Genomic DNA, 23807 nt, shown 5'->3' on the forward strand with positions numbered 1-23807 from the left:
TGAAAATATTTTCAGAAACATTTTTTTTCTATGCTGTCTCTGACTTTATTCATTTACTAATTGGAAGTTCTGTTAATATCATGGAAGATCTGCCACACAAAAAACTCTTGACAGTTTTAAGACCTGAAATAATCATTATCTGCAATTATAGATTTTTTTTTTCTGTGGTATGTTCCTGTACAATCAGGTAAGATTTACCTCTACTGCAAAAGTTCTAATATTGGAAAGCAGGATTGCTGAAGGAATCATTGGTCTGTTGTGTCTTCTTCCTATGTTAGTAAGGAAGTATGTTTGAAATAATGGCAGAATTACCAGAAAGAAACAGTTTATTTTCCTAACTGAAACTCTTTTTAAATCTCTTGCAGTTACTACAAAGGTATTCGTCAGATGGTGCCAGTGAGTGACCAAGACATGAATACCCATCTAGCAGAGATTTCTAGGGTAAGAATAAAATCTATTTTCTTGTAGTGAAATTTGAGCCAAGTGTAATACTGGGGTTTTTTTGTCTTCTCTTTCTATCTCAACAAATGGGGTCTTTTGTATGTGCAAATATCAGATGATTTCATAAATCTCTGAAATACTCCTGTTCATTGTAGCCATGCCAATATTTCAACCTTTGAAATGTTGATTATTGAATGGAATCAAGAATCCGTATTGTTACTAATGTATCTGAGTTACGTAGAAAATAGAGCACAGGGTTTGGGTTTTTCACAGCCATTGTGGTAAAATTATACACTCTTGTACTGTGCTTTCTCTCCACAGCATACAGAGGATTTTTAGCATTGATCATACTGACAACGAGTAGTGACTGAATTCACAGTGCTACCACAACAAAAATTAGATTCCAGAAATTAAGGAGGAGGCATGAACATTAAGTATAGCATATTTTAGAACAGTCTATACAGGGGCAATACTTCTGCTTTATGCTACATGAAGAAGTTCATCATGCTTGCTCAGTGGCAGATTTTGCATTGTAGGTTATTTGGGTTACCTCACGTGGAGGAGAGCAGAGTGTGGTGGTTGCTGTCTGGGACTTTGGCTGGAGATGGGTGGAACAAAGTCAGTACAAAACCTGCTTCAGCCTCGAAACAGCCTGTCTGCTGTGCAGCTCAGCTCAGCTCGGGCAGACTCTTGCCTTTGAAGCACTCTATTTAACTTGGAGAACCCGGAGAGTCCCTCACCAGCCCTAAAGACGTTGTTTAGCCTGAGCAAGAAGGCAGTGTATTTACCGGCTGGTTTGCTCATTTGCTTAATTTAGTTGAAGAGTTCTAGCGTAAGGAGGATGTTTGGGGAATTTTTTGCGGTTTGTTTATTTCAGTGCCCTTAGGACCTAACATTTTGCAGATCAACATCCTCATGAGAGCATTTCTATTTTCAGTCATTTACTACAAAACTCATCTACAGTGACATTTCATTTTACAGTTCACTTTATTTATTACATAAATTGAGATGTATATAAAATTAGAAGGTTTGGTGATTAAAAGTAAATTCAATATAATGTTTTAACATTAGCAGGATATGTTCCTCCTTTCTATTTTCATTATAAATTATGATCAAAATTAACACGGAAGGAGTGATTGAACGCTGCAAATTTTGACCAGCTCTAAAAGTGACTTTTATAGAGCAAGGGAAGATGGATGTTTCTCTGCTGCTTTATCCCTGGGGTAATCATTTATGCCAGTAGCAATATTTTGCAATTCTTCATTTTCTTAACTAACTTAAAAGACTAAAGGCATAGCTAGAGACTTGAATCCTACACATTTGAATGAAGAACATCTGTTCAGACAGGTAGAGCACATTCACTAAATAAGTCATATGTGTGGGGGCAGGGGGAAGATAAAGTAATGGAAGGGTTATTTCCTGCTTTACTTGAAGTCTTTTCTCTCTCTCTCTCTCCTCACAATCCCCCTGCCTCCACCCCCCACCTTTCTATCGTCATGTTTCGGGTGGCTTTTTCAAATGTACATGTGCTCATAATATTGATGAGTTACACCTTTGCTGTAGTGGAGTGTGAATAATTTCCAGGATGTAAAAAGAGCTGGAGAAAGGATTTCAAACACTCAGGATGACCGTGTCAGAACCAATGCTTAATATCTCAACAATATGTAGATTGTACTGGGTAAATGCTTTAGCTTTTCACACCCATGCTGCTAACAGATGTTTGAGCTGTAGCCTGTGGTTTGACGTTCAGAATTCAAAATATCTTCCCCCTCCAACGTTGAGTTATGGGCAGGCAGGAAAAATACCAGAGGGAAAGCCTTGATCTAAAAATCACCAACCAAAAGTTTTCTCACTCCTTTTCTCTGCCCCAAGTGTCATTCAACAGAAATTAAACACAGAGCTTGCATTTGGAAATTTTGTCAGTTGTACCCAACAGTTGTGCATGTGCATAAGTTTCAGCTGTGTGTGATCCTATTTTGACATGTTTGCTGCCTGCTTGTGTTAACAGGCACATACTGATTCCTTAAACACGCTTGTGGCTCTACACCAACTCTACCAGTACACTAACAAATACTATGATGAGGTAAGTTATGCCTTTTGTTTTCATGCTTTAATGTCAGTGGTAAAAGGTTATGAAAGCTAACATTAGTCTAAAAGAGTGACTTCTGGATTTCACTGAATGATCAGGTAAAAGCAGTGCTGAACAAAAACCTTGCAGTTATATATGCTGCTTGGCAATTACACTGGTCAAGATAATGTCCTTATAAATGAACAATTTCATTATGGCTATCTGGTTTTGGTAGGGATAGTTTAATGGATAGTTTAACAAGATCTGAAAGATAAATAGATTTAAAAATCACTTCTCTTCAGTTCTACTATCCTAATAAATATATAACAATGTCACCAAGCAAAAAGTCATCAGAGCTATATCAGGTTTCAAGACAGTGTGCCTTTTTATTAGGAAAAATTTATTAAACTTATTTTGCTTGTAGGAATTTGAGCCATGACATTTTTATTAGTTAAAATGCTCTTTAAACTTCCCTGCGTGGTACCATCCCTGTTTTGCCATGCCAAGTGAAGTGCCTGCCTGCAGTAAACCAAAGCAGAGTAACTGTTGAATGTAGCCTGATTCAAAAGCAGGCTCACAGCTTCAGTTTAAAAAGTTTCTTTGGTTTTTCACACCCTGTGGAAAGGGGGACAAAGAATATCCCAGAGTAGCTGAGCTGTGGCTATGGCTCTCCAAACTTAATCTGAAGACAAAAAGAGAGAAGGAAACTTTTATTCAAAGGTTTCCATGGAAATGAATGCCTCCAGAAAACCCTCAGAATTGAAGCAAGTAAGAACAGATGCTGAATCAAAAAGGAGCACAGTACATGTGAGCTCTATTCGCTCAGTCTTGCACCTCAGCACAGTTTGTGTTTTCACTTACATTCAGCACTGAAGACAGTGAGTCGCATCCTTCACTGCAGCTGCTTTATACAGGAGCAGCCAGCCTCCACAGCTTTGAAACAGATGCAAGCAGGGAAAATCAAATCACCCTGAGAAGTCTTGCAATGATGGTCAGTGGGAGAAGCAGACAGAGGAATGTAGGCCAGCCCCATGGCATTCCCTCACCACCAGTGCTAAGCTGGCTTTCAGCACCTTCCCAAATACGTCCATAGTTTGACCTCTTACAAAAACACTCGGGGACCCTGAATGACAGCTGAACTGTAAATCCCTGATTCATCCACACCTCAGGCAGAGCCACCAGCCTGTGGCACTTCATCAGTGGCAGGCCAGCACACCCCAGTACATAGTTGCAGCTCTTCCCTTCCATGTACATCACTGTGTAACAATGAGGTTCATCTGATGAAAAGGCTGCTAATTCAGAATTGTGGAGATAATCTGTCAAGAACTATTCAGTAAAATTAATCAAGCTTATTTATTTTCCATGAAAATGTTTTAATTTGCATAAATTGGAACATTTTGCAGCTGCCCTTGTCTTTATTACTGACACAGTGGTTCCCAGCATGTGCTCTACCTTCTGCATCTCTGCAGGGCTTGACAATGACTAAGTGGGTACATTCTAATTGTCCACATTTATGGGAAGGATATATTCACCAGGAGAGATAATCATGAATTATTTAGTCTAAATTTGAGGAGTTACAGCTAGATATAATTGTTTAAATTAAGGAAACAATATCAAATTAAATCAGGCCCAGTTTAAATACTGCAATAAGTGTTTATTAAGTCTGTCTTGTAAAAATATTTTCACACTTTAAAAACAAATTCATTAAAATAATTGTTTCTAAACAAATTTGCTCCAGTGTTGGAAATGCAAACACTATACCAGCCCTTCAAAGTGAAATTATTGGCTAGATTGATTCTGACTGCATTAATCTCCATTGTCAGTGGTGTTCAAGAAGTAATAAGAACCACGGGTAGTGACAGGCAAACTCCATTTTTCCATCTTTGTACTTGCAAGTCTATATAGTATTTAAACAGTGCTAAAGGTTTCTGCTTGATTACATTGTCAGAATTATATTAATAAAGCCAGTTCTAGAAAAGAAATGGTTTTGTCACATAACACATTTTTCTAATGGAGAAATCTAATAGCTGGTGGGAAAGTTTTCCTAAAGGATGGTGGAAATGAAAACCTTTCAAAACCTTTTGAATTTGATCTGGGAAGCCCTAAAAACTCTATTTGAAGAAAAGCCTTCTCATAACAGCTGACCTTTACTGGCTCTTGTTTTCAAATCCCTTGTGTCTTAAGAGTCATATCCTCTTATAGATATTCTGTACAGCAGAGGCTGTGGGATGCTGGGGGCTCCTCAGAGGAGCTATTTGCTTTCCTGAACTATTCTGTGCTGGGCCAGAGTCTTGGCACTTCTTGGTGATAGCCAAAAGGGAGCTGCTGGCTTTATTCCTCATCTTGCCTACAGGCACAGGAGACCTTGCCTGGTCCTGCCACATGGCTATGCATGGACCACCCAGGAGCTTCTCATAACTGCAGCTCGTGGGGATGGGATATAATTACTGATGGTGAATGACCCTCAAGCTGCGTAGGGTGCACTGTATGTAAAAGCGCTGTTTCTTAAATAGCTCTGAGGAAATTCCTCCCCTGCCTGCTCCATCTTGGAATGTAATATTTTACAAGATAAAGTGCTCTCTATTAATTTGCTTGTATCCCAACATAATGGGAAACATTACAGCAACTTAGATAAAGTAACAATCATTTTTACTGCCTTTGTGAAAAAATAGAACATGGGGCCTTAAATAGATGGACTTTGGTACAGAGTGAATGCAAAAGACTCTTTACAACCAAAGTAGTATCAAACACTTGGTCTCAGAACTATGTCATACATTTTAAGCTACATTATTCTAAACTTTCTGTGTTTATATCTTCCAGATTATAAATGCACTTGAAGAGGATCCAGCTGCACAAAAAATGCAGCTTGCCTTCCGTTTACAGCAAATAGCAGCTGCGCTAGAGAATAAAGTGACTGACCTTTGACTCAAAAGCCGCAATAAAGAAATCTGATCTGAAGATGTTGAAATTCATTCTTCCTGTTAAGGAAATAGTGTTCTATTTTTTAATGTATAATTACAACTTTAAATGAAAGATTTCATGGTTTTTTGATAGGAGAGATGTAATGTAAAGAATTTTTACTGTAAATTATGCTTCTAATTAAAAGCTGTGTTGTGTGTAAATGAATCTTCTGTGGGAAAGAGAGTCCTTTGGTTGGGGGCAGGGTGGGGGGTGGAAGAAGAAAAACCTATCCTTCATTTGATTTAGTAGAATCTGAGACATCAGCATTTAGAATTCATTATGCAAGTAAATTCAATACCATAGCATCCTTTCTACCTTAAGCAATATTTGTACTAGGAAAACAATAACATACTCAGAGACACATGCAATATCCCCTTTTATTTTGATAACTGGAAATTGACTTCCATAGAGCTCTAAAACTTGGTCTGTGCTCATAATGAACATAGCGAACAAAGTGTCCAACTTCTCTGCAAGATCTAAAAATGGGATTTGCTACCACTCATGGTTCTAATTTAATTATTTATCTTAAGGGTGATGCACCCACCACAGTTGGATGTGAGAGAAATAAGTGTAATCTCAATGTAGAAGAGTTCTACTGATGAAGTCTTGTTTGGTTCAGAAATCACTGCAAAGAAGGAATCAGTCCTTAAAACTTTAAAACTCTTTGTTATTATTGTGAGTTTTATGATATATGCTAATGTGCCTTACTTGTACTAATTCTGTGAATCTGATGAATGGTTTTGTAAAAAGAAGCAGATCAGAAAAATAAGTATTTATGTGCTATTGAATGACTTTTGTGTGAAAAACATGACCAGCAGAATGCTTGTAATTAGCTGCTTGCCGAGAGTGTGCTGTTTAACATGATTCGATTATGTATAATACCCTATTTTAGAATGGTTCTGATGATTTTTTATTTGAATCTTGGAACTGTCCTAGAAATACCATCACTTGTTTTTATTGTATCTGTGATGTAAAATACTACTATGATATTGGAAAAAAATCATATACTCATCTATTGAAAACCACTCAGTCAGTTTTGAGCCTTGGAATGCTGCATTTGATTGAATACACACTATAATCCATAGCAAAGAAAATTGAAATAACTTGTCAGAAGTGTGTGTTTACAATATAGGTAAGCGCCGTACAAATCAAAAAGTTAGGTACGTCTTCTTAAATTGCTGTATTGCACATCAGAGAACTTTACTTCTCTTTGTCTTGCAAGTTTTTGGCAGTAAAGTAGCATTTTAATGAAGTGCTGCCATCTGTACTCCTTCGTTCATTGTCCTGCCGAGCACCCGGACTCTGCTGACTCTCAGCAAGCTAATGCAGTGTCTGCCGCCCGCTCTCCCTGCCTGGTAGGTTGTCACACACTGACTTTTACTGTCTGTTGATATTATTTTATTATCTCCCATTTTGAAAATTTCCTAGTATTTGTCAGTGGGCCTTTCCTTCAGTTTCTGAAAATCAAAAGCCTCACTAGAACTGGTTTCCTGCCCAGTAGGCTGTGAGCAGTTTTTTTGTTTGCTTTGTACTCGACTTCTCGCATTTGTCTATAATCATTCCTGAACCTGCCTGGGCTGTAACTTATTTTATACTGTTTAGGACTGAGCTATATGACTCCTACAGCAAGGTGCTTTGCCAGTTATTCTTTCATCAACAAAGGCATCCTAATTTCATGGCTAATCTGTTTCTTTTTCATTATTTGTAAATCCTGTTAATTGTAAATCAAATACAATGTTGTTTTTTCCACCAAGTGTCAGTGGATCTTTACTGAAACTGGGGGGATGGGTGTTGAAAGGATTTGTAATGCTCCCTCCGGGAGTGATGGAGCAGCAGCGTCCATCAGTCTGTGGTTGGGAAAGGAGGAGCGCCACATATCCTGCAGATGGAATGCCTGACATCATGCCCTTTTTATTGGCATTTGCTCTGAAAAATGACAGTACTCTGGAGAAGCAAGGATGTAGTGCAACATACCAGAGTGAGGTCTTCTTGCCTGATGTATCTTGGGACCTGAAAGCCAATTAAAATACAGTCTCAGCAGCATCTCTCCAGAGAGACCAGAAAGGCCTGCTTGAGCAAGCAGGGCTTTCAGAGGGAACATTAAATGTCCCCCATCAGCAGTGACTTGACACAGAGCAGTTGCAGGCTGCAGCTGTGGGACACAGCAGGGCTCTGGCTGGATCCTACCTGTGAGGCAACTGGCGTGTCTGTCTGCTGGCATGTGCCAGTTCATCTTGGATCCATTCGTCATTCTTGGTGCCCCTTTCTCACATCCTGGGAAATTTGTAGGCTATCAGTGCTGCTGTGCTGCCTGCCAGGGAACACAGAGGCAGATTACTGTGAGCAGCTGCAGCTACAAAGAAACTTGATGCCAGCTCTTCAATTTCTTCAAGGCCCCTGTCCCGAAAGCACAAAGTTGGAATTTGAATTGAAGAACTGAGCTCGTTTATTTTATCATTTCCCCTTTTGGCTAAGTTCCTCCAGTGCTTGTTTTTCCACTCTGGTGCTCTGTTTTGTCCAGGCCTAGTTCAGTTTTGATTACATTTTAGCAATCTGATTCTTAAAACCTTCCTGCTCCTCATTTGGTTTCCGCTGCTCCTGACACCTGGTTCATCTACAAGATAAAAGAAAAAAGCTCACTGGGGGTCTCCCTCCTTTTCACCCCTTCTGCAGCTCCTCTAAGTGGCACTTCTTAAAGTGAAGAACCTTCTGGCTGCCAAACAGAAATCACTTTACTCCACAGCAACAGCTGTGAGTGAAGTTCCTTTGCTTGGACATCTCCCAGACCAAGCTTGGAGGCTGGTACAGGCACCACCAGCAGGTCTGAGTCCCATTGCTGACAGCGGTCTCTCCCAGGATTTGCTTGCCTCCTTACAGCAAACATTCAAATAGAGATCTTTTATGATAGGACAAGGTCCCTGCTCCTGCTTGTTTGATATGTAGTAACTCACCCAGCTGAACAGGAATGGGGTATTTTTTTGTCTCTGGCCAAGAATTCACTCTCTATTCCTTAGTGCCAGGTTTCCCTCTGACACCTTACTTGATCTTTTTGCTGCTCTCTGCATGCTACAGATTTATAAGCAAGTGGTTATGGGTCAAGAGGGCCTTGGCTAGTTCACAAATGTGAGTCATTCATAATGTCTCCTGAAGATGACTTCTCTGATCAGTCTGTTACACCCTGCTTGATCCTTCCCCTTCTGCACCCTCCTGTGTTGGACACATTTCTCAGCCTGCTGAGTTTGAGCTGTATTTACATGCACTCTCTGAAGCTGGCCTTTCTGGTAACCTTTTGAAAATAAACAGAGCCATCACTATAAACAAAACCTTACAGGGAATTCAGAAATTCAAACTGGAATTCACAAATTCACAAACTGTCGTAACACAGGAGGATTTTTAGCAAGCTGCATAAAGACTTAAAATGGCTCTGAGGTTGAAATTCAGCTGTCCTGGACTTAGCAGCACTGATGAGTTTTTGTGGCCAGTACTTTACCATTCCAGGTTCTCCAGCTTTATTAGTAACACAACCATTTTCAGCTCTTGATGATATGTACCTGCATGGCCTAAAAAAAAACCAATCTCAAAATCTGATAGGGAAATCCCTCTTTGATATGCTTCCTAGGATTCCAAAACCTCTATTTATCCTGATAATTGTTCCAGTTAGAGTTCCCATATGCACATCAGCATAAGGTGTATCAGTTCCCTGGGGAGTTCCTTTCTAAAAAATTTGATCTTGAGCAAAGATTGCTTAAGACTTTTCCCAAGTCTGTTGTCTTCTCTTAGAAAAAAACTTATGGGGAAATTGTTTGGGGGTTTTTTTGTCTTTTTTATCTCTGTCTAGAGATACCATTCAGAGCATTGAGACAGTTAGCTTCAGAGGTTTAAAGGAGGATGTCTACCTGCCATTTTTCTACCAACCATTGACTTGAGTCCTGTGTTATTCTGCCTTACACTCCGAGGAGCTGAAATTTGGCACTTCCAGTCACCAGAGTTGATGCAATGGAAATGTAAGCACTGTTGCCCTTGTGACTTGCTTTCATCCCTCATTCCACTCAATGCAGTCAAACTCTGTGCCTGAAGCATTCCAGGTTCTCCATCACACAAAGCTCCTCTCTTAGTTGTCTGTTTTGCCAGATCTGCCTGGAGCACAGAATTCCTTGGAGAATGAATGATAGCAGCGCACAAGCTATAATGATCAGTGATTTTTTTATTTTTCTCAGACTCTACATACCTGATCTGTGGTTTTTTATTTTGAAAAACCCTCCTTCAGTTGATGAATGATGAGTTTGAAAGCTGGAATTGTAAACTAGAGTTGGTCTTTTAGCCTCCCTCTTTTGTTAGCCTTTGTCTTGATGGGGCCCAAAAGTGATGGTGGAATTCTTGGTGTTTGACAGTTCCTGCAGAACAGAAGGAAAAGAGACTTTCCAGACCCACAGATACAAGGAAGTTTTCAAAGGTTTTGTTTTCTTTAAATGGTGTCCCCTTTTGCCTCAGTATCAAGGAACATTTCTCCATCCATTAGAGAATAAAGTGGTTTCCCCTGTGCAGGCTTGTAATAACCATCTATGCTGTGAAAGATCACTGCTGCTGTACCAGACAGTCAGGGCTGACTTCTGTCTTGCTGGTGCACACTGCTTGCTGCTGCATGCCATTACCAAAGAGGACAAATCCTACTGTCATTCATAGCCAGGCTATCAAAAGCTATTTCATTTGCCCATGTATTCCTGTTTCTCTGCTGCTTCTCAGATAATTGCCATCTGAACCAGAAGAGAGTTTGAGTGCTTTCCTTCTTTTTTTAAGCTTTTAAAGAACCTATGTGTCTTAACAGATTGGATGCTTCAGAAAGAAACTATTTCTTCAGTGGGACAGAGGACAATAGATCTCATACAGATGTATATGGCTCATCTTAAAAGGAAATAAAAATCCCACCATGAACCCCACACTGAGTTTTTGAAATCCTTTATTCAGTGCTCTAATTCTGAACAATGTTTTTGGCTTATTTAATTGTCCTCAAAATTGAATGTTGAACAAAACTCACTTTTTTCTTTTAATCTACTGTAATAAGAAAGGAGTGAAATGAAAAAATGTATCCCTTTGATACCCTTAATCTTTTCTCTCCTGTGGCTATGCTCCTATTCAGTAAGAGATCATACTTGCTAGTTGCAGAGCCTGGATGCCAATCCATGGGATTTAAAACAAACCCAAATCCATGTTTCCTGCAGCTACATCTAGGTCCGTGGCAATGCTCACAATTGTAAAATTGCCTCCAGGATGTTATTTGAAATACTATTATCGTGGGTCTGGCTGCTTTCCTCATCTTCCTTGATATGATCCTTCTTCGTGTGAGTTTTCACCTTGTGTTTCACTGGCACTTTCTGAACCACAATGCTACATTCCTCTGAAAGCCCAAGGAAGGAAACAATCACTGCCTGGATTAATTATGCACTTTTCATCCCCAAAGCGCCCCATGGGCATTCAGACCCTCCCAGGCTCAGCTCACTGGAAAATTATAGAAGTGGATTTTTTGTGCTAGAGCAGACAACCTTCCTGAAACATCAAACATCTCCATCTGTCTAAGGTAAAAGACACTTGTTAAAAATGTACCCTACACATACATTACTATTCACTTCTGATGTGCATGCATTCACATCTGATGTATGAATGATGCTTCTTAGTTGGTCTGAACTCCACCTAAATTCTGCAGCTCTCTATCCTGGCCTGGTGGCTGCACTATGCTAGCCCTAAACGAGAAAGTGACTTAGATATTAACATCATTTTACCTTTAGACAAGGCTAGATTTCTACAGCTCGCTTGCTTGATATGGGTGTTTAGCCTCATTGCTCCTTTTATTGGACTAAAGTTTATCTTGGGAGGCTGCTATATGGTTATGATATCCAAAAGTCCCATAATGAGGCCTTAATGTCCAGCAAAAGGAACAGAAAGACTGCCATAATTTTCATCAGCAGCAGGTTCTTCTGCTCAGCTGTCAATGCATATTCCACCTTTTATTTTAACATGGCCTTATTTTGTTTCCTTGTGCTCTTGAAGCAGTGACAATCCTCTATTTGTATTCTGGCACAATACTGCTGGAGATGAGATCATCCATCCAGGTTTTGTGCAATTTTGGAGCTACAGGTTTGGTATTTAATAGGGTCATGCCCTGGTGTGCTTACTCCTCTTAGAATAATATTCGGTAGAGAGCTGTGTCAAGTTCTGGGTTTGCTGGCTGTGTGTGAAGATTCATATGCTGATTGCTTTGACCTGCCTAGCTATAGTAAGAGCCTGTAACTGCCCAAGGACTATTAGAGCTTTTGATTTAAGTTAAGGTTGTGATTTTATCTTTCTTTTCAGTGAAAGGAAGATTGGAAATGTTTTGTTTGGCATTTAACTGGAAAAAGTTAATAGTTTAGCTGCATCTCTTTAAGAAAATAGGGAGAAAGGGGAGGTGACGTCTTTCCCCTGTAAGGTGGCTTTGGACTATTCTTTTCTAAAGTTAACAAAGACAGTGATGACAAAGAACACTTGAGCACTGCTGTCACTGACAGACATAAGTTTCTTTGTGGTTAATCATTCATGTCAACTAGCAGGGCAAGTTTTTTAATACAGAACTTGAATTTAATTTCAATCTGTGCTGTCCATCATTGTCTCTCTTTAGAGGATTTTTGAGATGACAGCACACACAACGTATCTAAGATTAGATTCTGGCTTTAAATATTTAGAGTCTGAATCACATCTATTTGTACTTCATTCCAAGGTTGAAGTAATGTGGCAGGACACACATTCTGCAGTAGTTAAAACAAATCAAAGGAGTGCTGAATTATTCATTTTAGACTTTTACCAGTTCCTCTTTGTGGGCCTGCACCCATGTGCTGCTTGGGGTAAGCTGGGGATTGCCAGCTGGGCTGGAGGCTCTGCCCTGCACACAGGGCCCTCATGCTGCTCTGCCAGCCAAGGCTATTTCCCCACCTGCTGGGGAAATAAGGACTAATGGCTCCTGTGGTTTTCTAGGAATTGAGTGAGTCTAACTAATTACAGGCTGGGCTTCGGTTAGCTCCTGTTCGAGTCAAATTGCTCTGGGACAGGTGATTTAAGAGTCTCATCAGAAGATTTGCTCCACTAGTGATGACCCAATTGGCATGTCTGCAGCCAAAACACTTCTGTTGACCATCTGCTGGGAAAGGATGCTAATTTTAGCCTCCTGCCAGCAAGTGGCAAACCCAAAGACAAGTTCACTGTGAAGCCTGAGTCCTAAGGCCTAAGGTGGATCAGATCTCTGAGCCTTGCCAAGCTTTGAGTTGATTTGACAGGCACTTAGCCCTTAAGACCAGGAGCTGCTCTGAACACTGGCTGCTGCAAGAGTAACCTGTAGGACACCCTCCTCAGCTGGGATCACTGTGAATGCACCATTTTCTGCCTTGCTGCCATGCAAGGAAGCCATAAGGCAGACTGACTCTCAGGTGGGACAGTCATTAGATGCCTCCAAGATCTCCATCTCTTTTTTTGATTACCAAGGATCCGAGGTGGATAGGAACTGCACCACAACCTGGTGTAGGCAGCATTGTTCCACTGAGCTTGCTGCAGCACTGACACTGTGAAACTGCATCTGTATGGCTGGTCATGCACATGGCACAACAGGGAGACCTTGGTCAAGCGTGGTCCTGCTCTCTATGTCCAGTGCTGCGCAGCACAGCTGGCACCAAGAGCCACTGCCATGCTCAGACAGCCCTCACAGTGCTCTCAGCTCCCAGGTATGGGTCAAGAGACATGAGGGGCTCACAGGGCCAGTTGTTAGGAGCACCCAGATGAAACAGCTTGTTGAAATATATTTGGAGTACAGAAAGTCAAAACAATGCAGAACAATGCTAAGAGGAATAAAGAAACCTCAAAGGTCAGAATCAGCTCTGAACTCCAGAGGTATAAACAGAACCTAATCTAAAAATCCTTTTTGAAACAACTCAGTTCACATCCACTCTTTGCAGTTACCAACAGCTCTGAGAAACACAAATTTGTATGCCAATAGCCATATTAGAAAGTCTGTGGTGCACAAGTAGATCATCTGTGAAGTACCTGCATTTCTAAAGCTCTTACCATTGTGGTGCTCCTGCAGAAATGAACAGGAACATGTTAAAATTTCAAGGAAATATGTTTCCTGCCCCCTTTCTCTTTTTTTGCTAAAGCAATGAGACTGTTTCAGCTTCACTGATGAATGGCTGCACCACAGAGGTGTATCATATTCAGAGTCACACTATGGTCCACAAGAGCTGAATGTCATAGTAGATTTTTCCAAACTTCCCAGTGACTCTCGTCTGTTTACAAGTTTCTCCAGAGAGGCTGGTGTAGACACTGTTATTCCAGCAATGTATAGCTGGGCTTTGTTATGGGCTATCTGCATGAGAAAAAAAAAAAAAAAAAAAAAACAACAACAAAAAAAAAACCCAAACCCAGACATCTGCATTCCTTGATAACAAACCCAGATAGTTTAATTTTTTGTGCCACTTCACCAAGACTGTTTTTGCTGGGGAATTTTTGGTTTGGTTTGTTTTTACTACAGGAAATTCCTTTACTAAGAACATTCTAGCCTTGCAATCCAGAGTATTTTATTTCTCCAAATGGAATTTGAATTCTGTTCTCATTAGAACTATTGGGTATTTTGCTTGGATCTAAGATTCAAGAATGTGACACAAACACGGCTATCATATCACCCAACACAACTATCAGCCATATCACCCATGCTTGTAACGAGAAAACAAATACACCCATATTACTAAGCTATAAAGAAGCTGATGAATGGATGGGATCAGGTCCATCTGCATTCCCTTTTCAATGTGGTCTGATGTGTTAACATAGCAGGAGCTTTGATCTGGTTATTACTATGCTGCAGATGTTGCCCCTGGTTGCCCTGGATCTAATGAAGCATATCAGGGGTCCCTAGCCATTTAAATGGACTCTGAATCTCTCCTGCTATATCTAGGAGATTTACTCTAAAATCAATTATATTTGCTCTAAAATCAATACAGCTAGTGCTTTAACATGATCAGCACAAGAGAGGAAACTGGAGGTTGATGCAGGTGGCTGAGGTAGGGAGAGAAGGGAACCAAGCAAACCATTTATCAGGTGGATACCATGGCCTGAGTGCCTGCTCTGCACACAGAATGTTGGCAGACCATTTATCAGGTGGATACCACGGCCTGAGTGCCTGCTCTGCACACAGAACATTGGCAGACCATTTATCAGGTGGATACCATGGCCTGAGTCCCTGCTCTGCACACAGAACGTCGGCAGTCCCTGAGCTGGCCATCAGACATCAGGATTGTCATATGGAATTTCTGCTGCCTTCATCCAAAAACCTTGAAATGTTTCACAAACGCTAATGAAGTTCTGTGAAGTTGTATCCTGTTCCTGTTGATGAAACAGGATTTGTTTTGAAAAACAAAAAAAAAAAAAATTAAGGCAAAACCAACCTGCCTTAAGTTAGAGCACAAGTCAATTGCATGGCTGAGAATAAAACTTGAGATTCCAGATCCTAGGATCCTAAATCTAACCTGGTGGCACTGCTACATACAGAAAAACTAAAATTTATCCAACTAAATTGCTATCTCCATGCTGCAATTTTCCATGGCTTTGTAGAGAAAAAAAAATTCAGACACAAAGTGAAGATAAGAAAAACCAGCCTGGCAAGGGTGATATGTGTTCAAAATCTATCATTCAAAGGAAAACTCCTCTCTGTGCTTAAATAGATACAGACTTTGTTGAAAATACATTTGCCCAAGTTGCAGTCTGCAAACTATGGATATTTAGCATCTATGAAAAGGAGGATATGTGAGGCCTGGTTTTTAGGGTTTCTCTGCATGCAGGCTGACCCATCCTGTAAATGTGGGTACAATGTAACTCTGCCAGCCTGTAACAAGTTAAAGAGTGTAACTTTGCCACCATCTACACTTGCCCAAAGTGGTGTGGACACACACCAGTAAGTGAAGTGTGTATTCCCAGAGGACAGCCAGCTGGACATGCCCACTGTGGCACAGAGCTTGCTGCAGCTCCTCTCCAGCCACGTCCACTGCCCCACTGCAGCCCCAAGGCTGTGCTCCTCACCAAGCTGCTCTTTAACCTGGGCACCCCTGCCTGAACTGCAGACACCTCTCATTCCACCTCACCAGGCACCCAATGATGCATAAACAGATCCCTGATCCTCACAAACAGGGGTCCTGTGCATGCCCCAGCTATGAGCAAAGGCCTGCAGGAGACTCGGTGAGCAAAGAACTGCACTGTGCCCCTCTCCCACACATTTACAGGGCTCAGGCTCTCTGGGCTGCTGTCAGCTCCAGCTTGCATAGCCCTGACAAAACTCATCAGCACACCAGAGTCTAGGCTGAGCACTGCCATGCTCCAGGACGTGGCAGCAGGGAAAGCTGTGCCCCCTCTCCCGGGACAGGCCCTGTCTCACAAACAGAGACACCCCGGCAGCAAGGCAAGCCTCAGCCCAGCTCACAGCACCAAGCTGGTGTGTGAGGCCATCAAACTGCTTTTCTCACGCTGCGTTAAATAATGCCATGGTGCAAAGCTGACTGTGATTGGATAAATGTTTCTATGCAGACATGTTGACAGGAATGGAGCTGACTGGTCCTTCTGGATTTGGTTTGGGGGATTTTTTTGGAGGAGAAGGAATTTGGTTGAGCTGAAGGAAACAGAAGATATTATAAAAATACAACATAAGTGATACAAAGAATTATATGGTATTTTAAATTCTTTTTCAAATTATGTAAAATGTCATTTAACAGGAGCAAGGAAATTTGATTTTACACATACATAGATGTACGTGTAACTATATATGTGAGGAGGGAGTGTTGTATAACTACATTTAACTATACTGCATGCCTTTAATAAAACTTTCCTGTGGAAAACTCTTAGGGATTTTTAATCCAGGCAGCTAACCATAAAGTTTTCTCCTTAACAGTAAATTATGACAATTGCCCAAGGCTTTAACATCCCTGCGTTTTGCTCTCTGCTTTGAATTAGATTGTGATGATCAATATTAATAGTCTCTGCTCAGATATGGTCACTGCAAAGCCAAGATGAAACTGTCTTTGCCTCTGAATTTTACTGCAAATGTGAACATTTATCAACACTTACTCAAGACATAAATGAGAAAGAGAACACCTATATCATGAAAGAAAGAGCTTAGTTAAAATTTAACATCCCTGCCATGCATCTTGAATATTTTCCAGAAGCAAATGTAGATAGTGGTATTACAGGAAAGACAGCAAAATCTATGAATATTTGTGATCAACATAAACTTTGTCCACTCCTAACTGTTCTAGGGAATAACAAGGCATAAAATTTTCTTTGTGTGATCACAGCTTTTTCACACTAGCTCTCAGACATACTCACAGCAGTTTTTTGTCTCCAGCTGTCATTGTTTAGAATATAAAAATTGCCAAATCATCTATTTAAAACAACAATATAACCCAAAGGAGCCCAAGTACCCACCCCCTCCAGCATCATCAGCTGTGCTGTATCCAAATGCCTTTCCTTCAGCTGGGTGGTTTTGCTGCACACACAGCTCCACCATGCTTGGGTTAGCCCAGGACATGTCACCCTGTGCACCAGGGCTTTGGCCTGACTGGCCTGACACACTTCTGGCCTGTCTTTGATGTCAACCTAAAGTTCACCTCTGCTGCTTGACAAGACTCATCTTGAAACCATTTGCTTAGACTCTTTGATGGGACTCATAAATGCATCTGCAAGGCAAGGCAGAAAAGGTGTTTGCCCAAAAGAGTTAGCAAGGCCAGGGGGTAATCTTTCAATAAACCATTGGTTAAAAGCCGTAGTTCAGCTGTTTGAATATCAAGTGGTCTTGGAGAGAAGCGAGTCATTTTTCAAAGAGTACACTGAGCCTCTGGGAGTAGGAGGAAAAAGGAAATATGAATTTTTAAAGCAGATTTTGTATGACTCAGGTCAAACACATTCATCATTGAAATCAGTACATGGAGGTTGCTGCACTAACGACCCATCAGACCTGGGACATGTCATGTTCCTCATCTTCTCTCCTCAGGGAGAAATCCCTAGAAGAATAATGCACAAAAGTGTGACCACAGCTCCTCACTGTCACCAGGTAAAAAGAAAGCTTAAAACCAGGAGACGTGTCTCATGTTCACCACAGGTTTGTCTGAACTGTGTATTCCATCATTAGTGTCCCAGGAGGTAGAAACATAGTTATGGTGGCCAGTTTGACCAACTACTCCAGGAGCAAGGAATGAAAAAGAGAAAACTATGAAACAGAGGGTTTGGCAGTATTTGCTCTCTAGACCCTAAAACTTGAAATGTCCCCTATTTTTTCTAGGCACTCACTAAAACCATAAGGGCTCCCTTCTCAGTTCTAGAAACTGGAGCTTTAGGAAAACACAAATATCCTGAGTCTTAGGATGCAGTCTGATGTGACAAGCTTGATCTCCAGCTCAGAGGAGCAGAAGAGCTTCATTTGTTGCTCTCCTCTTTGCAATTTCATGTTCCCTTCTGAGCCAAGAGAAGAAAATCTTTTGCTATGTACTGCCACGCTACAGAATGCGTCTTTTCTAGAAACAAAGAAAGCTACAGGCATTCTTGCATCCATTTCTTCTTCTCAATGTTTTAATGAGTAATTAAGCAACAATGATAGAAAAGAGATCGCAAGTTCTAACACTGTCTTGTACCCTAAAACCACCAGGTTCTGTTTCAGGAATTTTCTCCCAAAGTTAATCCCTTCATCATCTCCATTTGTAGATTTCCATGATTTCTAGTAAAACCTTGGACCATGTAACTGAATTTCTGGAGGTGAGCTGTTCTACCATTTTTTATTTTGACTTCTCCCTTACCTCAACAACAGCTTCTCTCCTTTAACATCCCTCATCTTTTCATCTGCACCCACCCAATCACACCACACAGCCCACCTACACTCACATGAAGCCTATTTACCTCCTGCAGCCTTGTTATCTTATACCTTTAGGACCTACTAGCCAATCATTTCATTAGCTCATGTAAAAATTCATATTGGAAAGGACTCCAGGAAGGCATTACCTGTCTCTGTGTAGAAGCTGTTGGACCTCACTTCAAGCACTGTGCTGGTCTGTTTGTCCCAATCAGTTCAAGAAAAATATCCATCAACCAGATCCCATTCAGTGCAGGGCCATGGTGCCAGCTGCGTGCTGGAGCACTTACCCTGAGAGGGGAGTCTGAGGGACAGGGGCTTGCCCAGCCTCCAGACAGTCCCCATTACCTAACAAGAAGTCATTTGAAGCACGAGCATGAAGCATGAAGAGCATGAAGCCAGGCTCTTCATGGTGTGGCATGAAGGAAAGGCAACAGGCATCAGGCATAGGCCACCACCCATTTCATGAACTCCCAGATGAGCCTGTGGCCAGAAGAACAATACCATTTTGTTTTGGAGGGCACTCCCTAGTCTGCACTGTTTATAAAATAAAAAGATCCTTTTTAAGAATACAGATCTATACACATTAATGTCAAAATATCTAACATGCTACATAAGTCACCCAAACCCCTCCCCCACATCAGTAAGAGCATCAAACACTTAATTTTCTCTATTATTAGGTATATTGTTTACAGCAATACAGAAGATCACAGAGACAGTTAAAAGGATATTTGCCATCTCTCATTAGCAATGTCAACACTGTCTCATGGGTAAAGGGCTCTTTGAGTAAAATGCTCCATGTGGAAGGTCGGAAAGTCTGAGGGTTTGTTCCCTAAAGTTTTCAGTGTCTGATTCCTATGGGATAGGAGGGGCAGAGGGCTGTATCTATACAACAGTTTCTCATATTTAGAGGCAGGCTATGTTTTGCAAATCTTGTTTCCCTCTATTTTGCAAATGGGCAGTTACTAGTCATTCACTCAATGTTGCTTATAATTTTCTGTTCTTTCAGAGTAATTTTCAAAACACTTTGATTTTCTTTTCAGCTGTGAAAGAATAATCCAAAACCAAACATGTTATTCTTTGAAATTAACTCACTAAAGCTGGTTTCCCTATAAATTTGACTGAAGTGGATGATTAAGAAGTCTTCTCTACAAATAATGCTTCATGCATTCAATGCAGCTGTAATGAGACTACAGTCTGATTATTTAAATGGATGAACATTTTTATTTACTGCAAAATCACTTCTGGCTTGCCCTATATTTAATTCTTAATGAGACTTTGAAATCACAGCAGTGGTTTCACACATTGTTAGGGAGGTCAACTCCAAAAGCTGGTTACTTCAGTCCTCAGAGTTGACTCTGGCCCTTCATGTTACCCTAGGGCACCAATTAAATTTAAAAGATGAGCTTTACCAAGAACCTGAACTTGTGAGTTAGTTTCCACATACTGCCTATTTTCATGCCCTGCACAGAGCAGATGCAAGGTTATTTGGCCCTAGTGGATTTCTGATGTCCTTTAAAGAGCTTCTAAATCTCTCTAGCAGAAATGTGAAGACATGTAATATATTCTGGATCTTCTTCAACAAACTGATATTGTGTCAAGTTAAACTGCAACTCTTTTTGACATGTTTCTCTGAAGTCTGGTAAAATAGTTCTTCAACTGCCTATTATTCTGAATTGTTACAAAGGACCTCTAGGATGAGCACCTGTGGGATCTAGGATCTGAAGGCAGGTTACTCATTTGAGTACAGCCAGATATCACTACAGATGTGAATTATTAGGGGACATTATTAAGGGACATTAGTTTGAACCTGCACTATGCCCAAGCCATGCTGACCTCCTCAGCACTGCTGGGCTTGCTGTGGCCATAGACTGTGAAATGAAGTGTGGCCTACGTTCCATGTGCTACTGTACAAGGTGGATGTGCCCAGAAGCACTTTCACTGTTTGTCTCCAGACTCAGGCGCCTTCAAGGTTGGCAGGCAATTGTGGTTTGAATGCTTTGCATTAGAGAACACTCAAAGAGAAAGAAAATTACCTGGCAGTACAAGAGGATTGAGAATGAGATTTTTGCTGTATTTTCAAGTAATGACAGCAGTGAACCATAATGATGCCCATGAGGGAGCTGTGTGATGATCCTTATTGATTCCAACAGCTGGTTCTTAGAGTGGTGGTCTCTGCTGTTCTTTTTTGGAGAGGGATGAGACCAAACTGGAGTGGAGAAGGAAAGCCCTTCCTAGCTGTGGTGGTTTGACCAGGAAGGAGTGGGAATTCTGGGAAGCTGTGGTCAAACCAATGAAGGTTTTGGGTTTGAGACTGGCACCTGGTGTAGCCAGTGGGGTTTGGACACACCTCCGAGAATACACAGGGGTTAAAAAGTAGGGCACTGCCCTTGGCACTCTCTCTTGGGACGTCGCTTCGAAGAGGTCAGATCACCCTCCCCTGTCCAGCCTTGCTGCTGGGCGGGGGAGGGGCAGCCATGCGGTAGGCCCGGGGCCTGGACAGAGATGGGGGTGAGAAAGCTCTCAAGGATGGAAGGGTGGCGGAGCCCCAAGAGACATCGGGCAGTCATCCCCCCCCCCGGAGGGAGAGAGAGGAGAGCCGGCGTCTGAATGTGATAGCAGCCAGCCCGGGAGGAGAAAGGGGAGGGAAGAGTGCAGCCTGGCTGGCGGAGCAGCAGCACCTGTGGGAGTACCAGCATTCCCGGGACAGACAGAGACTGAAAACTTTTAACCCTTTCTTTCATGATTGGGGCCTTGCAAAAATGCTAGTCCTCCTCGAAGCTGAATAAGAAGGGAGATAAGAGATGAGATGAGACAAGGACCTGGCCCGAAGAACGTGGAGATGATTGGATGGGGAGAGATGATTTGGAGTGGCCTTTTGGCTGGACTTTTCTTGTGGCCATGGACTCAGTTGTTCCTGTGACACAGACTGCACTTAGGGGGAAGCAGTGGCTCAGAACCAGGAGGGTTCTTCGTGAGGACCCCCCGGCCCCAGGGGGTTGGAAAAATATGGGGGGGACAGATGTCCCAAAGCAGAGACTGTGCCTTTTTGGAGTGAGACAAGGCATCCTTGAAAGACAACCCTAAAAGCAGCTCTGGCCATGCGTCAGTGGTGAGAGCACTGGGCATGGAAGGAAGATGTCACAAGCGGCAAAAGGACTTTTTCCGGGCGGTGCCGAAGTGACAGGGAAGCACACGAGGTTTCAGTGTGTTTCCAGGGGAAGCCTATGGAACAAGAAGGACTCCTTTCCTCTTCATGAACTGCAGTTTGAGTATACTAAAATGTGGGGCCAAGGCTGGGCAGTTGATGATTTGGGAGAATGTATCGGATTGGGAAAGTCAGGTAGTGGGGAGGGGGGAAAGTGGTTTTTGTAAGGTTTTCAATTTTTTTTTCCTTTTCCTTATAGTCTTTCCCTATTTTCCTGTAGTTTAGGTAATAAAGTGTTTTTTATGTTTAAGTTGGAGCCTGTTTTGCTTATTCCTGGTCACATCTCACAGCAGACACCAGGGTGAGGCATTTTCATGGGGGGCACTGGCTCTGTGCCAGGCTCAAACCATGACACTAGCAGATCACACTAAGCCTTGCTGATTGATCAGAGGAGGAGCATGAAGCCTTTAGACAGGCACCTCTTCCTTGACTGTCATGTTACACAACCAGAGCCCCATCAGAAAAATCCCACTCAGAAAGGAACTTTGTCACATTTCCATGGGGTTTTACTTTTTACTGTTTTGTACAGATGTTTACTTCTCCTACCAAATTCTCCAGCTTAGTGCATGTGAGACAGAAAATATGACCTGGATCTGAGAGAGCTGTATTCCACAGTAGTTAGCTGAAGGGGTAACTGGGGTCATTTAGAGGTCAGAAAGTCCTACATGACACAGGTCTGTTGTGAACAAAACCAGAACTTGATAGACTTCTAAGTGAAACTGATTTTTCACAGTAAGTGAACAGTGTGTTCACTGGAACAGGCTACCTAGAGAGGCTGTGGATGCCCCATCATGAGTATTCAAGGCCAGGCTGGATGGTGCCTGATCTAGGAAAAAATATCACTACCCACAGCAGGGGAGGTGGGACTGGACAATCTTCAAAGGTCCCTTGCAACCCAAACCATTATGAAAAAGTATTTCCACCTCCCAGGTAACATGTCAGACAGCTCTCAATAAAAACAATCCATGTTCATTTCCTGAGTGTTAACTGGTCCAGAGTATAAATGTACTGAATGTATCTGTCTTTGTATGGAGGCAAGGGGGAGTGGAAAGGGGAGAAAAAGCTGAGCTGGGAGGCATCTTGCTTTTTTATTCTGTTGGGATCTGGCTTTCCTGAATACAAACTAGAGAGAGTGACATAAAAGCAAGAGATAACAAATGCTGCCTCTGTTTCTGGTGCAACTCTGCTGAAGAATGATAGATGCATGAAAAGCCTTATCAGACACAGATGTATACAATCATCAGGTTGTTTAAAGTTCCTCTTTTACTTGCCTTTTTGGCCAAAGAGTTAGAATAACATTGGAAAGGATTCAAGCTTAGTCATCTGAACCAGACTTCCATTAAAGATATAAACAACCAGATCAGAAAAGAGAAAAAAGAAGACAAGGAAGTTGAAAAAAGGGATATTCAGGAGCAAAACAGTGGATGTGACCTTGCTAGATTCTGGCTGCCTGAGCAGGTGACACCTCTGGGCTTCTTAGGGCATGGGTTGGGAATGTGGCAATCACCACAGTAAAGCTTGCTCTTTTCAGTCCATCTGCTTTCCTGTCATTGATATTTACAGCCCCACAAATGTGTATAGGCCCAGCCACCCATGCTTTCATTATTAGACCCAGCATGCAGCACATAAAATTTTGTTCATTAATTCCCAATTGCAGATTTGTTTTACTTATCAAACACGGCCTTTGAAGGATAAAAATGAGAATCTTGAGGTTTGCTAATCTGATCTTTTTTTCTTTAACACTTGTATGAACAGTTTTGGATAATGGCTTGACTCTGATTTTTTGATCTACTTTGGAGTCTTGAAATAAAAAATTCTCATCACTGTGCCTTCACCTTCTATAAATCTTTCCTGCAGTTAGCATAAAGAACCAGAACACAGTTTGCTAAAGAAGTATTGCTCTATTTCTCTATTCTAAACTATCAGTGCCATTTGCAGTCATTCCTGTACCAATAGCATCCACTTACCTCCTTCTGTGAATTTATGTCTTCTCTTCCTTCTGAAATCAGTAAATATCATTTTTCATCATTCAACCTTAAAAAGATTTAAAGGACAGGAATTTAGGAAATTCTTGTCAGCATGGTTTTAGGGAAATAGCTCTTGTCAAACACATGAATTACTTGTAAAATTATGTTACAACTTTGATTGTGCCATAACTGCACTAATATCTTTGACTTATATAGATCTGTTAAATTAATACAACATTACAGTAATCTAAAAATTGATGC

General features: G+C 41.5%; 1 protein-coding gene and 1 long non-coding RNA gene across 11 annotated transcripts in view; one reads left to right on the top strand and one right to left on the bottom strand.

Annotated features, from left to right (window-relative positions):
* PLXNB2 (plexin B2) overlaps positions 1 to 7219 on the top strand; it is a 250888-nt gene extending 243669 nt beyond the window's left edge. For all 10 annotated transcript variants that reach the window (XM_026790282.2, XM_074539984.1, XM_026790283.2 and 7 more), the window contains 3 exons: positions 366 to 441; positions 2450 to 2524; positions 5330 to 7219. In XM_026790282.2, the coding sequence (XP_026646083.2) occupies positions 366 to 441; positions 2450 to 2524; positions 5330 to 5434 (256 nt within the window). In that variant the 3' untranslated portion in view covers positions 5435 to 7219. The remainder of the gene's footprint in view (positions 1 to 365; positions 442 to 2449; positions 2525 to 5329) is intronic.
* A 436-nt stretch (positions 7220 to 7655) lies between these two features.
* On the bottom strand, positions 7656 to 23603 carry LOC141728861 (uncharacterized). The gene is made up of 3 exons (XR_012580111.1): positions 23547 to 23603; positions 9699 to 9864; positions 7656 to 7781 (listed from the first exon to the last, which is right to left on the bottom strand). It is a non-coding gene; the product is annotated as an uncharacterized LOC141728861 (long non-coding RNA).
* Positions 23604 to 23807: the final 204 nt, after the last annotated feature.

This window comes from Zonotrichia albicollis, chromosome 4 (assembly GCF_047830755.1).
Source record: "Zonotrichia albicollis isolate bZonAlb1 chromosome 4, bZonAlb1.hap1, whole genome shotgun sequence".
Classification (NCBI taxonomy): Eukaryota; Metazoa; Chordata; class Aves; order Passeriformes; family Passerellidae; genus Zonotrichia; species Zonotrichia albicollis.